We start from the raw sequence: 14,644 nt of genomic DNA, 5'->3' as shown, positions 1-14,644 counted from the left end.
ATCTCACTCCCAGGAGAAGCGAATTTATGATCTGAAAAAGAAAAATCAGGAACTAGAAAAATTCAAGTTTGTGCTTGACTACAAAATAAAGGAGCTGAAGAAGCAAATAGAACCTCGAGAGAATGAGATCAAAGTGATGAAGGAACAGATCCAGGAGGTGAGAAGCCATCTGCGACACCCTGCCCTGTCAGACCCTTTCCTTTCTCAGGCTTCTCCCCAGCTATTCCTGGCTGCCCTGGGGGTGGGATAAAAGAAAGCCCTCCTCTCAGCCCCGCTACACTCTCAAGGTGTGCGCATCCCCGCTCCGCAGAGGCTGGTACATGGAACGTCATGGCCCAGTCAAGGGTTCAACTGTGCAAAGGGAAATGCTTTGGGATTTCACTTGCTGCAAGGTACACTGTGCTCTGGGCCCTTAAAAGGGAAACCACGGCTGTTGGGCCTTCGGCCACCAGAGGGCAGTGTGTACTCAGCTGATGAGCTAGCTCACCAGAAATCCCACCCCACAGGTCCAGTATTATTTCTCAGACTGGAAATGTTGGTTGGGGCCCTCTGCAAGGCCAAAATATTTGGAACTTCACCTGATAAGGAGTGGGAAGTCATAAAAGCCTCTTGAGCAGAAGAGTGGCATAATTAAATATGTGTTCTGGGAAGCAAACAGGATGGAGGTAAAGAAGAGAGAAATTAAAAGCAAGACAAGTTGGTCAAGGACTCTTGAGAGTCCAAAGAGGCATTAGTGCCACCTTCCCCTCTCTGCTCACCTCCTGTGCCCAATACACACTGCATTTCCTTATGACACGTGTATCAGCCAGCCTCCCCTCACTGGGCAGAAAACAGCTGAGGGTGGGGTCCAAGGTTGATCTGAAACAGGACTCTTGATTTTCCCTCCAAAACACATATGCTTCCCCTTTCTCCAGTCTTCTGTTCTTCAGTAAATGGTGCTATGATCTACCCAGTTGCTCAAGGTAGAAATGTAGAAGTCTTTCTTGATTTTTCCTCACCTTACCCCCTATATTCAAATCATCATCAAGCCTAGCTACTCAGTTACCAAAAGGTATCTCAGATCTAAACATTCCTTCCCCCTCTGCTGCCATCACTCCAATCCGAGCCTTCATCATCTCTCTCAGGGTCTTTGCTCCAGCCTCCAGAGTGGTCTCCTTATAGAGGCCTCCACTGGTGCCCGTTCCACCTGGAATGAAATCCAAACTTCCCACCGAGGTCCACGAGGCCTTGTATGATCCGGCCTCTACCTGCCTCTCTGGGCTCATCTCAGGGCTCATTTACCCTGCTCCAGACCCACTCACCAGCTTTCAGACACTTCCTACAACACAGCCAAGCTTGTCCCATCTTGGGACCTGTGCAGTGGTGTTGCCTCTGCCAGAATGCTCTCCCCGCAGATCTTCAAATGACTGACTTCTCTGCATTTTTCAGGTCTCAGCTCAATGTTGCCTCTTCAAGGAAGGCTTCCCTGACCACTCTATCCAAAATAGGCTCCTGCCCTCCCCACCTCCTCCCGCCCCTCCATTTTCTTTAATTGTGTGTGCTGAGCAAGGATAACAAGTAAAAGTGTGTCAAAGAGCATTGAGAACCCGATGAAAATTGGAGCTAAGGTGGTGCTGGTCTGCCCAGTGAGGGCTTTTCTCTAGAAGGCCCAGTAAAGAAGCCAGGTGGTGCAGGGCTGGTGGGCCCGGGGAGGGTGTGTCCTTGTGGCAATTACTTTCTCTCTGACTTCTGGGATGAGGAAGGACATCCCCAGCTGACCACAGAGCTGCCTCCTCTGGACCTCCTGCCATTCTTGAGGGACTTCAGGGCCCAGAAATGGCAGCCCTAGAAAAGGAGAGAAAGAGTAGGGACCCCAGAAACTCTTTCACCCACCTGCCAGAAGGTCAGTGTGCTGCAGGTACCGCCCCCTTTGACAAATTTGTCAACTGAATTTAAGGCTGTGTCTACCATTTGCTGAAGCTCAGCCTTCTTCCCACTCCAACACACCTGTGGAACCATTCACTTTCCCGTCAGTAACAGGAGTCGGCCGTGTCTTTGATTGTCAGCAGGAAATATGCCCACACCCTGGGAGGAATACAGACACCCTCCCACCTGGTGCCCATTGTTGCCTACACTGATATCTGGGCCTTGTTCCTTCCCTGGAGGCCTTTGACCTTGGAGGGAAGAGACAACCTGAGAATAAAATAATTTGGCCCACCTTCTGCTGGTCCCCACGAAGTTCCTTTCCCATAGGAAGGAAGCCTCAAGCCGTCAGCTCATTTGTAGAGTGGAGAGGCTCTGTGAATGAAAGCACAATGCTTCTATGATTCAGGTACCTCCCTCCATACACTTTTCCAGCTTCTCTTTGATGACTCAAGTGTTCCTCTCTCCTTCCTCTGGGAGAGGTTTCCAGAACCTTGTCATACTCATTTAGTTGTTCATCTAGTGCAGGATTTCACAATGTCAGCATTATTAATGTTTTGAGTGAATAATTCTTTGTTACAGGTGACTGTCCTGTGCATTGTAGGATACTTAGCAGCATCCCTAGCCTCTACCCAATAGAGCCCAGTAGCAACTCCCCCAAGGTGTGACAACCAAAAATACCTCTAGACATTGCCTAATGTCCCCTGGGTACAACTCCCCACCTCCAATCAAGACCCACTGAGTGCAATAAACAACACATGGAAAAGTAGATGGAATTTCCACACAGAGAAAAGGATGCTTGTTCCTGTGTATTAGGCTGTTCTCCTAGGTGTTCAACTAGCTACCCGTATTTGACAATTTTTCTATGAAATTGATTATCTTTATTGTTAGAGTAGTTTGAGGCTTCACCTGAAAAAGAGAGCAGAGATAAAGGGATGCAATTCTTTATCACTTTCTTCATAAAATGAACCTAATCTGTCATTGCTGACTTTAAGATTTTACACAAGGAGGCACAGTCAGCTGTAGACGTGCTGATCCCTGCAAGTTGAAGAAATCCCCTCTCTCTTTCTGCAGCCATGTCCTGGGTCTAGGACAACATCATCAATCTCCTGCCTGGTCTCCCAGGCTCCAGACTTGCTGTCTCTACAAGAACTTCTGCATCAGCCTTCTAAGATGCAAATCAGATCCTGGCATTCCCTGGGTAAAACCCTTCAGTGGCTCCCCCACCCCCACCCCAAGCCTTCAGGATAAAGGCCAAACTTCTGACATCAGGGCCTCCATCCCTGCCTTCATGACACCTCTTCCTCATTCCTCAAGTGTGCTCATCATACAGCTACCCTGCTCCACTTGTAGCCTGCAGAGATGCACCAGGCTGCCCACACCTCTGGTCCTCTATGGGCATGAGCTCTTCTCTCTGTCAGGAATTCCCTTCCCCCACTTTGTCCACTAATACCTATTCCTCCTACCAAAACCCATCCTTCCTCTGAGCCATCTTCCCATGGCCACCAAGCCTGATTTGCATGCTGCCTCCTCACCTACTCTGTGCACACATAGGACCCTTTTTTTTTTTCTTACCCACAGGCAGTGTTTATCACTTTATCCCATTCCACCTTAACTTCTGATTTACTTCTCTCTTTTCCTTCTGGACCTGAGGCAACTTGAAAACAGAAACTACCTCTTAATCAGTTTTCTGTCCCTATGCTTATGACAGCTGACAGGCTCTTCCTAATGGACACAGTTTTTCTTATTCTGGCCAACAGGCAGGTGGCTCTACATAGCTCTGCCAACATTACACGTTCATCTGATCATTTCTCTTCCAGAAGTCAGGTTTTCAGGCTCTCCTCATTTCCCTCACTGTGCTGCCCTTTGCCCAATACACTTGCCATTCATTCATTCATTCAACAGGTATTTACTGAGCACCCTCTTTATGTCACGCATTGTGTCAAAGGGTTATTCTGTCTATACGAAACGCTTCCGATAATGAAGATAACATTCTTCCAAAAGCCACCCATTTCAGTGTCCAGAACATGGATGTGGCTCATTGGGGCCTCCTGGTAGAAGGCCCCAAATGATTGCCAGCAGCCTTAAAATCTGACCAAAGGGCCTAGGACAGACCAGAGGGACTGTTCCATCCAGCACTGAAAAATCCCAGCGAACTGTCCCTTCCCCTAAAATAGTCACTGAATCTCTCTAATAACAGGAATCCTAGTGTCTGCCAGAATGAGTGTATAAATCATACATCACCTCTGCTTTGGGCAGGAATTAGATCGACTGAGAGCTCACGTACAACTAGTTTCATCCTAATCCTAAAGCTCCAATTGTTTTTCACGTGTCTTTGGTTAATACAAAAGCAACAATGAATAAAATATCTTTCAGGAGCTCACTGGTGGTTTTTTCTTTCTCCTTTGAGGATGGAACCCTCTCCTCTGTTGCACTATTTAATAAGACCTCTTGAACAGAACAATGAGGCTGAAGTTCCTTCTTGGCTTCCTCTTTCCTATTTTGTCTTAGACTGGGGATGTTGACATGCCACTTTCTCAAAACTTTCTGCTTTAAAATTGACTCTGATGGCTTGTGGCCCCAGAAAGTCAGGGTTCACTTACCTAACTTCACAAAATAGGTGATGCTTCTCTGCAGAACCCTGCCTCATGTTAGAGTCGGGTCAACAGTAGTTGACAATTATGAACTTATAATGAATTCAAGAAAACAAAGTAGTTAGCATGTTTGAAGGAAAAGAGAAACTGAGAGGGAAAGATCTAAGCTGTTTATAGCCTAGCCATAGAAACACATGATCATAGGTTAACATATTGGCGGATTGGGGGGACTAGGGGGACTGGGGGAGTAAGTTTTTTAGATCTCAAGGAGTAAGAAGAAAGGTTTCATTCCAGGGGACATAAATCGGGACTAGAAAAGAATTGTCCTGTATTGATAAACAGTCCAACTGAAAGACTTCAGTTCTCAGGTACAATTTTCAGTCTCTTATGTTCTTGTTCTTGACTCCTTTCCCTTGTTCTCTATAGATGGAAGCTGAACTGGAGCGTTTCCATAAACAGAACACACAACTGGAGCTGAATATTACAGAACTGTGGCAGAAATTAAAAGCCAGTGATCAGGAGATGTGCAGAGAGAGACAGAAGGTGTGGGGCTTTTAGAGTCTGGCAGCTCTTAGATTCCAAATCTGGCACGTGTCTGCAGTGGCAGCTGGCATCTAAAAGACAGAGGCAGCCCATTGCTGAGATACATTTCCCATTTTTATTCTCGTTCTTTACCCCCTCACAGCCCTGCCTGATTTCAGACCCATGCAAATTTACATGACTGAATCCACCTGAGACTATAAAATTGGCTTTGGGTAAAGTGACCAAGGAAGTGGAAAGCTAGTTCATAGCCTTCAGGTTGTTTGTCCTGGGAAAAAACACACTCAATGAGGTAATTTGTAGTCTGTGGTTAAAGGCTTTGACTGCCAGAGAATTACTGAAGCCGGAAGGACTTCAAAGGTCACCTATTCCAGTCTTTTTATATTATAAATGAGGAAAGTTGGGCCAGAGGGATTAGATGGTTAAGAAACTTCACCTACCACCTATAGCTGGGTAGTACATACAGATAATACAGTACTGGAAGCTAGGTCTCCAGGCATGGGTCTGGACTTGATCAGCACCCTCATCCCCCTAGCACAGGGCACTCCATGATGTTTGTTGGATCATATGAAATGTTTCCTCCTTCTATGGTAAGCATCAGCTCTGTACTAGGTGACGCCATAAGTCAGGGGTTGCAAACATGAACACGCACGGATTCTGCCTCCAAAAAACTTGAGTGGCATGTGCATAATAATCATAATGCAAGGTAGAAAGTTATGGAGTATTCTAAAGGCCTATGGGAGCAAGGTCAGAAGTTGGGGGAGACAGGTACCAGAGAAAGTGATGACAGAGGGAGGGTCTAGCCAAGTCTGCAGATGAGCCAATCTGCCCAGTTTGATGATTCTTCCCTCTAGTGCCCCCTTGACTTACAGGAAGGATGAACACTGGATGAGCTAATAAAAGGGGCCTGCAAGAGAACTGATACCATCTATCTTGGTTCAAAAAGGAATATGTGTCACCACTCAAGCTTCCTTCAGATTTTAGGGCCTCTGGCCCAGAAGGAATCTGGAGCCAATAAAGGAGTCAGCCCTGCATGGCCTCTTATGTAGGAAGCATCATATGTGCTGTCCAGGTCAGGTGCCCAGCATGGGCAGGTGCATAGGAAATTTATTGCCTCCACCTCTCGGCCATGTGCCCATCTAGGTGTCTATGCCATTGTGGCCCCTGCCAGTCAGTTGTAAGTCCCAGATAAAGTGTCTCTTGTCCCATTCTCCTGCCATTATCCTCTGCCTACAGTCCCTGCCCTGACACCTAGAGTCCTACAGTGTAGAGAAGTAAATGCCTCTGATTGCAGGAGCGGGACTTAGAAGCTCTGGTCAAACGGTTTAAGACAGACCTTCACAACTGTGTCGCATGTATCCAGGAACCTCGGCTGCTGAAGGAGAAGGTCCGAGGTCTCTTTGAGAAGTATGTGCAGCGGGCAGACATGGTGAGCTCAGACTCCCCTTCTCCTGCTTCCCTCCCCTCCAGGGTCGCCCTCCTGAGCTGAGTGTTCCCTCTGCCCCCTCCCCACCCCCAGGTGGAGATTGCAGAGATGAACACAGACCTGCAGCAAGAGTATGCCCGTCAGCGGGAGCATCTGGAGAGGAACCTGGCCACGCTTAAGAAGAAGGTGGTCAAAGAGAGTGAGCTGCACCGCGCTGACTATGTCCGCATCATGCAGGTACCTGCACAACAGCCCTCAGCCATCTTCCTAAAGCTGAGGCTTCAGAGATGAGAGAGCATATCGAGGGCGCCTCACAGACCCGTCCTCAGGGCTCCCCAAATGCCCAAGATACTCGTTAGCTTTCCCTAAAGTCTTCTCTTTAGCTCCTCTTCTCCTCTCACCTCCCAGAGCTCATCCTGGCTGTAACCTCACCCAGAGCCCCACCAAAGAGGTTTTCCAAGGCATTTCCATGCCCACTCCCTGCCCACCAATGCCTGTCCATTCCTCTTCCCTATAGCTTTGCAGCCTCTACTGTTTCTTGTCTCTATCCCAACTTTCTCTTAGGTCCTGCCTCACTCCTCTCGCTGGCCCGTTTCCTCTGGACCTTCATCCAAATCATTTTAGATCTCTTGAGTCACTCTCTCCCTTCTCCTCTCCTCTTTTTCTAACTCATATTTTGCCTTACTTTGTTTTGCTTTTTATTCTGGTGTTCACATCTGCTATTCCCGCTGAGGGCCTTGTCTGCTCTGCTATACCCTTCTCTGTGCCTCCTCTGATTTTTCTGGTGCCAGGGGTACCTACCCTTATCTCTTGGGTCCAGAGCTAACCACACCCACCCTAGGAGACAACTTCAGGCTTGGCTTTAAGGAGCTCTCCACACCCACCTCCCAGGAGCCTTCATAGGGCTGATCAGAATGCCTGGCCTGGCCTCATCTGAGGCAATTAATGTGAATTAATGTCAAAAGAGACATCAGAATCACGTTTGTAAGTCATGTACCTTTTTACGTTTGCATTTTTTTAATGCCACAGAGCACTGGCATGGGGATGGACAGCAGTTGGATTGAAACAAACAAGCTTCCAACTTGGCCAGTCCATACACAGCTGGGCAGAGCACACCATGATTCACAACAGACCCAAGCATGGCTGGTCTCATGCCGTCTTAAAAATCAGCCTGGTATAGGATAGACGCTCAAAAATGTGATTTCCTTTCCCTTCGTCCAAGCAAAGGAAACTATTCAAGAACCAAGGAGGAAATTCAGTTGGAAAAGTGCCAGAAATTAGTCACAGTGAGGACCAGGGGTACCTGTCGGATGGGAGGTATAGGGAAGGGGACAGCACAATTGATTCCAGCCCCACCACAAGCTGCTGGGCCCAGAGCTGCTGATGCCCCTGTTTGCATTGGGCAGGAGCTGGCTGGAGCTGCATCGCATCTACAGGTACCAGGGCGCAGAAACTCCAGTCCAAAAGGCTGAGGAATGCCAGGGCAGACATGGCATCTGAGAGAAACTCATTAGAAAATAACTGACAAAATGGGGTCATAGTCATTTGCATATTCCAGCAGCAACACAGGGCCTCCCCTCTTGTGCATTCTCCAGCACACTTGCAGATATAAAAATAGAGTTGGCATGGAATACAAACATCTAGGATACACATTTTTTGAGGGCCTCTCACATACCAAGCTCTGTATCAGTCCTGGAGGATTCCAGAATGAATATGATAGTGTTCCTACCCTCAGGGAGCTCACAATAGGAGACTTGAAACATGCTTTGGAGATATTACAGATTTGGTTCCAGACCACTGTAATAAAGCTAATATTGTAATAAAGTGAGTCACAAGAATTTTTTGGTTTCCTTGTAGATATAAAAGTTATGTTTAGACTATATTGTAGTCTATTAAGTGTCCAGTAGCATTATGTCCAAAAAAGAAAAAAAGAAAAAAAAACAATGCACATACTTTAACTTTAAAATACTTTATTGCTTGAAAATGCTAACCATCATCTGAGGCTTCAGGAAGTCATAAACTTTTCACTGGTCTTGACTCAAATGTTGATGGCTGCTGTGCCAGTTTGAATGTATTGTGTCCCCCAAACGCCATTATCTCTGATGTAGTCTTGTGGGGCAGACGTTTTGGTGCTGATTAGATTTGCTTGGAATGTGCCCCACCCAGCAGTGGGTGATGACTCTGATGGGATATTCCCATGGAGGCGTGGCCCCGCCCATTCAGGGTGGGCCTTGGTCAGTGGAGCCATATAAATGAGCTGACTCAAGGAGAGGGAACTCAGTGCAGCTGTGAGTGACGTTTTGAAGAGGAGCAAGCTTGCTAGAGAGGAATGTCCTGGGAGAAAGCCATTTTGAAACCAGAACTTTGGAGCAAATGCCAGCCACGTGCCTTCCCAGCTAACAGAGGTCTTCCAGACGCCATTGGCCATCCTCCAGTGAAGGTACCCGATTACTGATGTGTTACCTTGGACACTTTATGGCCTTAAGACTGTAACTGTGTAGCCAAATAAACCCCCTTTTTATAAAAGCCAGTCCATCTCTGGTGTTTTGCATTCCGCAGCATTAGCAACCTAGAACAGCTGCTGACTGCTTAGGTTGCTGATTGCTGAAGGTTGGGGTGACTGTGGCAATTTCTTAACATTAAGACAACAATGAAGTTTCTGCATCAACTAACTCTTCCCTTTACGAGAGATTTGTCTGTAGCATGCGATGCTGTTTGATAGCATTTTACCCACAGTTCACGTTCTTTCAAAATTGGAGTCAGCCCTCTCAAACCCTGCCACTGCTTTCTCAACAAAGTTTATGTAATAGTCTCAATCTTTCAACAATGTTCACAACATCTTCACCAGTAGATTCCATCTTCAAAAACAACTTTCTTTGCTCATCCATAAGAAGCAACTCATCCATTCAGGTTTTACTTTGAGATTGCAGCAATTCAGTCACATTTCCAGTTCTAATTCTAGTTTTCTTGCTATTTCTACCACATCTGCCATTATTTCCTCCACTGAAGTCTTGAACCCTTCAAAGTCATCTATGAGGGTTGGAATCAACTTCTTCCAAACTCCTGCTAGTGCTGATATATTGACCCCCTCCCATGAATCATGAATGGTGCATCCTTTCCAGGAGTTTTTCGATTTACTTTGCTCAGATCCATTAGAAGAATCACTGTCTATGGCAGCTATGGCCTTATGAAATTTATTTGTTAAATAATAAGTCTTGAAAGTCAAAGTGACTCCTTGATCTGTGGGCTACACAATGGATGCTGTTAGCAGGCATGAAAACCACATGAATCTCATGGTACATCTCCATCAGAGCTCTTGGGTAGGTGCATTGTCAATGAGTAATAATATTTTAAAAGGAAACTTTTTTTTTTTCAGCACTAGGTCTCAACAGTGGGCTTAAAACATTCAGTAAGCCAGGTTGTAAACAGCTATGCTAATATCCAGGCTTTCTTGTTTTATTTGCAGACACAGGCAGAGTAGATTTAGCATAATTTAAGGGCCATAGGATTTTCGGAATGGTAAATGAGCATTGGCTTCCACTTAAAGTCATCAGCTGCATTAGTCCCTAACAAGCAAGTCAGCCTGTCCTTTGAAGCTCTGAAGACAGGCATTGATTTCTTTTTGGCTATGAAAGTCCTAGATGGCATCTTTTTCCAATAGAAGGCTGTTTCATCTACATTCAAAATCTGTGTTTATTATAGCCACCTTCATCAATTATCTTAGCTAGATCTTCTGGATAACTCACTGCAGCTTCTACATCAGCATTTGCTGCTTCACCTTGCACTTGTATGTTTTGGAGACAGTTTCTGTCCTTATACCTCGTGAATCAACCTCTGCTAGCTTCATACTTTTCTTCTGAAGTATCCTCACTTCTCTCAGCCTCATGGAATTAAAGAGAGTCAGGGCCTTACTTTGGATTAGGCTTTGTCTTAAAGGAATGTTGTGGCTGGTTTGATCTATCCAGACCACGAAAACTTTCCATATCAGCAATAAGGCTGTTTCACTTTCTTATTGTTCATGTGTTCCCTGGAGTAGCACTTTTCATTTCCTTCAAGAATTTTGCCTCTGCATTCACAACTTGGCTAACTATTTGGCATAAGAGGCCTGACTTTTCAGGCTATCTCAGCTTTCGACATGCCTTCCTCACTAAATCTAATCGTTTCTGTCTTTTAAAATGAGAAACATGCAGTTCTTCCTTTCATTTGAACGCTTAGAGGCTATTGAAGGGTTATTTATTGTCCTAATATTGTCGTGTCTCAAAGAACAGGGAGGCCCAAGGAGAGGGAGAGAGAGGGGAATGACTGGTCAGTGGAGTAGTTAGAACACAGGCAACATTTATTGATTAACTTTGCTGTCTTACTTGGGCATGGTTCATGGTGCCCCAAAACAGTAACAACAGTAACATCAAAAATCACTAATCACTGGTCAACATAACGGATATAATAGTAATGGAAAAGTTTGGAATATTGCAAGAATTACCAAAATTGATCCAGAGACACAAAGCATACACATGCTGTTGGAAAAAATGGTGCTGATAGCCTTGCTCAATGAAGGGTTGCCACAAACTTACTGTTTGTAAAAAATGCATTGTAGTGAAGTGCAAGAAAGCAAAGTATGCCTGTAGAAATAATCACTGCTCAAGTATTCAATGCTCAGGGCTCCATTGTGTCTTGACATTTGAGCTGGACCTTGAAGGGTGAGAAGAGGGTTGTCAGGGAGCAGTTGGGGGAAGAGCCTTCCAAGCAAAGGGGACACCCTAAAGAAAGGCAGAGAAGAGTGCACCCTATGGGGTTTCTGGAGATCTGTGAGTAGTCTCAGCTGGCAGAGCCTGGGAGCCAGGGAGAGAGAACCCACTGGAACACAGTTAGCTTAGGGTCACGTCAAAAAGGGCTTTCTATTCCATGCCAAGAGACTTAAATGTATCTTATGCACAGACTCCACCTAAGGTTTTAAAGTAGGCAGGTGGGTTATCTTTGTTTTGAAAAGTTGAACTCAGTTGGCAGGGTGGAAAGGCTGTTGGGGGTGGGGATGGAGAGGCAGATGGCAGGAAAACCCATTAGGAGATGACTGCCATGTTAAGGAGAGATGAGAAGGGCTCGGAAGTGGGGGTAGTTATGCTGATTTTGAGTAGAAAAGATGAATAGAAATGTCAGGTTAGATGTGAGAAGGTTGAATAAGGTGTGAAGAGTGGTTCCAGGGTCGCTTGTTTGTATAATTAGGCAGATGGTGATACCATTAACTGCGGATTCCAGAAAGATGCAAGTCTTCCAAATCCATGGAGTAAATCTGTTGCCTAATTTTCCCACACTGTCAGGCAGTGCCATATTCTTAAAGGCGTCAACCCAAGGTGGACCAGTAGGGGGTGCTATAGGCATCCCTTTCCCTTCTCTGCCCTACATGGATGTCTTTGAAAGATGCGCCAGGATTATCAGTCAGGTTTTGTCTGGGCCCTCTGGCGTTGCTCTCGCCTACAGGCTGTTCTGGACTGCTTGTCATAGAAAGCTTTTTATGTAACCAGGCTTTAGCGTCCCCCAGCCAGTCTCATACATACATCAAGATTTGGCATCTGACAGACCCCAGGTCAGATTTTCCTTGCAACAAAGTAGCTGGGTGGGAGTAGGAAGGATTGAAGGGGCTTTTGTAGGCCATCCTGACCAGAGAAGGTTAGAAGGCTCAGCAAGCCTGTTCAGTCACATTTTCAATTCACAAAACTACCCAAAGCACATTCAGATGGCCCTGTGTGACCTCTGACCTCCTCAGAACATGAACCATGCTGGAAAACAACTTGTATCTATTGGGCCTTCCTTGGCCACCATACTATGTGAGATGTTGGAATGGAAGTGACACAAACTGGAAGTGAGAATGTAGTCCGGGAGGCAGACATCACAGAGGAACAAGGCACTCTGGGGACAGACACAACTGGATTCAAATCCCAGCTGTACCACTGATGCACTACCTCGGTTTCCTCATATGAAAATAAGTCTAATGAAACCTTCCTCATAAGGTTGTTGTAAAGATTAAATGAGGTTATGTGTGCAAAATGTTTGATACATTGCAGGAATCCAGTCAACCCTTGTAGTTGTCAGTGCTATTGTGATTATATTCATCAAGATTTTAGTGCCTCAAATTCTGCTTCCTCCCTCTGGTCCTGGAACAGTCTTCTGGGACCTGTGCCTCCCCCAGGCCTTCCTCACACTGGGCTGGCACCGCTGCTTGGGGCTCTGCTAGCACAGTCCTTCCTCTTGCCGTATCTCAGTGCATCTCTCCATCTTGGTTCCAGGCTGGACCTCCCATGTCAGGCACCAATGCCCAGTGCATGTAGGCTTTCGGGAACTGGTTCTTGGGTGAATTTTTTTTTTTTTGAATGGATGAACAGAACAAGGAAATCCCAGCTGGGTTAAATCTTTTATCTCAATCACACTCCAAGAAGGATTAAGCCATGCTCTGGAGGTCCAATTAGGTGATAGGCATCATGGAGGTGTCAAAAGCATGCAGTGGTGTAAGAAACCGGCATTCACATTAAGGGGTGCCAATGCCAGAAATCCCAGTTACGGAGTCAGAGCTGTAGAGGGTGGAGGGTGGAAGGGCTGGGGAGAAACCATGGCAGGTGCTCCACTTGTAGCCACTGCTGAGAGCCTAAGGTTTTTACATAAATGCTTGCTACAAACCACAGGAGGAAGATGAACACAAAATTCAGTTCAGACACAAAATCAGTAGGATTCAGTGACAAAATGGTTGAAGATGACTGAGAAAAGGAAGTAATTAAAGTTGTAAACTGAGAGACCTGGGAAAATGATACTTTCAGTTTCTAGTCTTTATTATGATTCTTACTGCTTTATTGAAAGAATCAAGAGAAGTGAAGCTAAGTGCAACTGATGAAGATGAGGAGGGGAGAGAGACCCTGAGAGAACAAGTTTGCACATGAGTTCCTTGTGGCTCTCCTAAGACCTTCCCTTCTGTTCTGGTCTCCCCTATCCCACATTTACCCCAAGGCTGGTTTATAACTTCCTTATTGCTAAGAGTCTTTTCCCTATTCAACTTGATATGGACTGCATTCGTTATTCATTTGCTTATCCATTTCATAAATACTTACTTATCACCTTTTACATGGAGGGCAGTGGCCAAGGTCTTAGAGCCCAATAAATGTTGATTTGGCCATGCCATGTATAAAGTCAGCACGGAGAAATGCCAGGGGAGAAAACTAGCAGGGAGTTTTACAGCAGAGGGGACAAACATGCATAGCATTTGGAAAGGAAATGTGGGAGATTGATCCCATCCAATCCTAGGTTGGTTAAAAGAGTAAAAGATCAGATGGAGAAAACCTACTGACTTACAGAAAAACAGGCCCAAAGTCTAGCCTGGAGAATGATAGACTGGAAATAATGATTGGGCATTTCATCCATGAGTGAGAGAATTTTTTTTTTTTCATGAGAAATACTTAAATTAAGTGTCATGCTGAAAATCTGAAGGTATAGATCAGCGCTTAAAAAAAGAGGCTCTGGAGGGAAAGAATCTGTTGGGTGCCTCAGCTCTCATATCCCCATAGCAGAGAACTGCCTTCACGACTTGGTGAGAAGGGTGCTTGGGGTCATCCTATTCTCTGGGCTCTGACTCCACATTCACCACTCTCAAGGTAATGTCCCAACTGAAAGCACAGTCTGTCCCTGTCACAGGTCAGTTTTATATAGATTTGGCCGACACTGGCTTTTTCTGGTACTCAGGCCCTTGAAGACCAGCAGCAGCCTCCCTGGCTTGTTAGAAATGCACTCTCAGCTCCCAGCCTACTGAATCAGAAGCTGCATTTAACAGGGTCCTCAGGGAGTAGTCAAATGAGAGGCACTGCTGTAGATAAGCTCCCTAGTAAGGTTGTGGTTTCTACAAGCAAAGCAGCCAGTCTCTCTGGACCCGTGGTGATGGGGACCTCTCCTTGGTGCCACCCTTGGTGCCCTTGTGCTGAGTGTGAAATGGAAGGCAATGACTTGAGATGTGGGGAGAGAAGAGGGAAGTGACTGCTTGGTCTCTGAGTGCAGAGTCCCCAGCAAGCTCTACATCCTCACCCCCTCTCCTCTCTTCTCACTTTGTGCTCCACTGATACCTACTGCAAGTCCCTGTCCTCCTCCTCCTCCTTCCCTCCCATTAGCGACGTCATACTTCTGTGCCTTTGCTTCTGCCATTCCTGTT

General features: G+C 46.0%; 1 protein-coding gene across 7 annotated transcripts in view; it reads left to right on the top strand.

The window, feature by feature from the left end:
- Nucleotides 1–14,644, top strand: part of CFAP57 (cilia and flagella associated protein 57) — a 142,213-nt gene that overhangs the window by 87,685 nt on the left and 39,884 nt on the right. For 6 of the 7 annotated variants that reach the window (XR_005215401.1, XM_037827495.1, XM_037827496.1 and 3 more), the window contains exons 18-21: nucleotides 14–157; nucleotides 4,923–5,039; nucleotides 6,331–6,465; nucleotides 6,556–6,699. Coding sequence is in view for 6 of the 7 variants with exons in the window: in XM_037827495.1 (XP_037683423.1) it covers nucleotides 14–157; nucleotides 4,923–5,039; nucleotides 6,331–6,465; nucleotides 6,556–6,699 (540 nt within the window). In the remaining variant the exon portion in view is untranslated. The remainder of the gene's footprint in view (nucleotides 1–13; nucleotides 158–4,922; nucleotides 5,040–6,330; nucleotides 6,466–6,555; nucleotides 6,700–14,644) is intronic. The other variant, XM_037827494.1, reaches the window with a different exon arrangement.

Source organism: Choloepus didactylus, chromosome 2 (genome assembly GCF_015220235.1).
Source record: "Choloepus didactylus isolate mChoDid1 chromosome 2, mChoDid1.pri, whole genome shotgun sequence".
Classification (NCBI taxonomy): Eukaryota; Metazoa; Chordata; class Mammalia; order Pilosa; family Megalonychidae; genus Choloepus; species Choloepus didactylus.
Note: the sequence above shows the minus strand (reverse complement) of the source record. Positions and strands in the feature narration are given on the sequence as shown.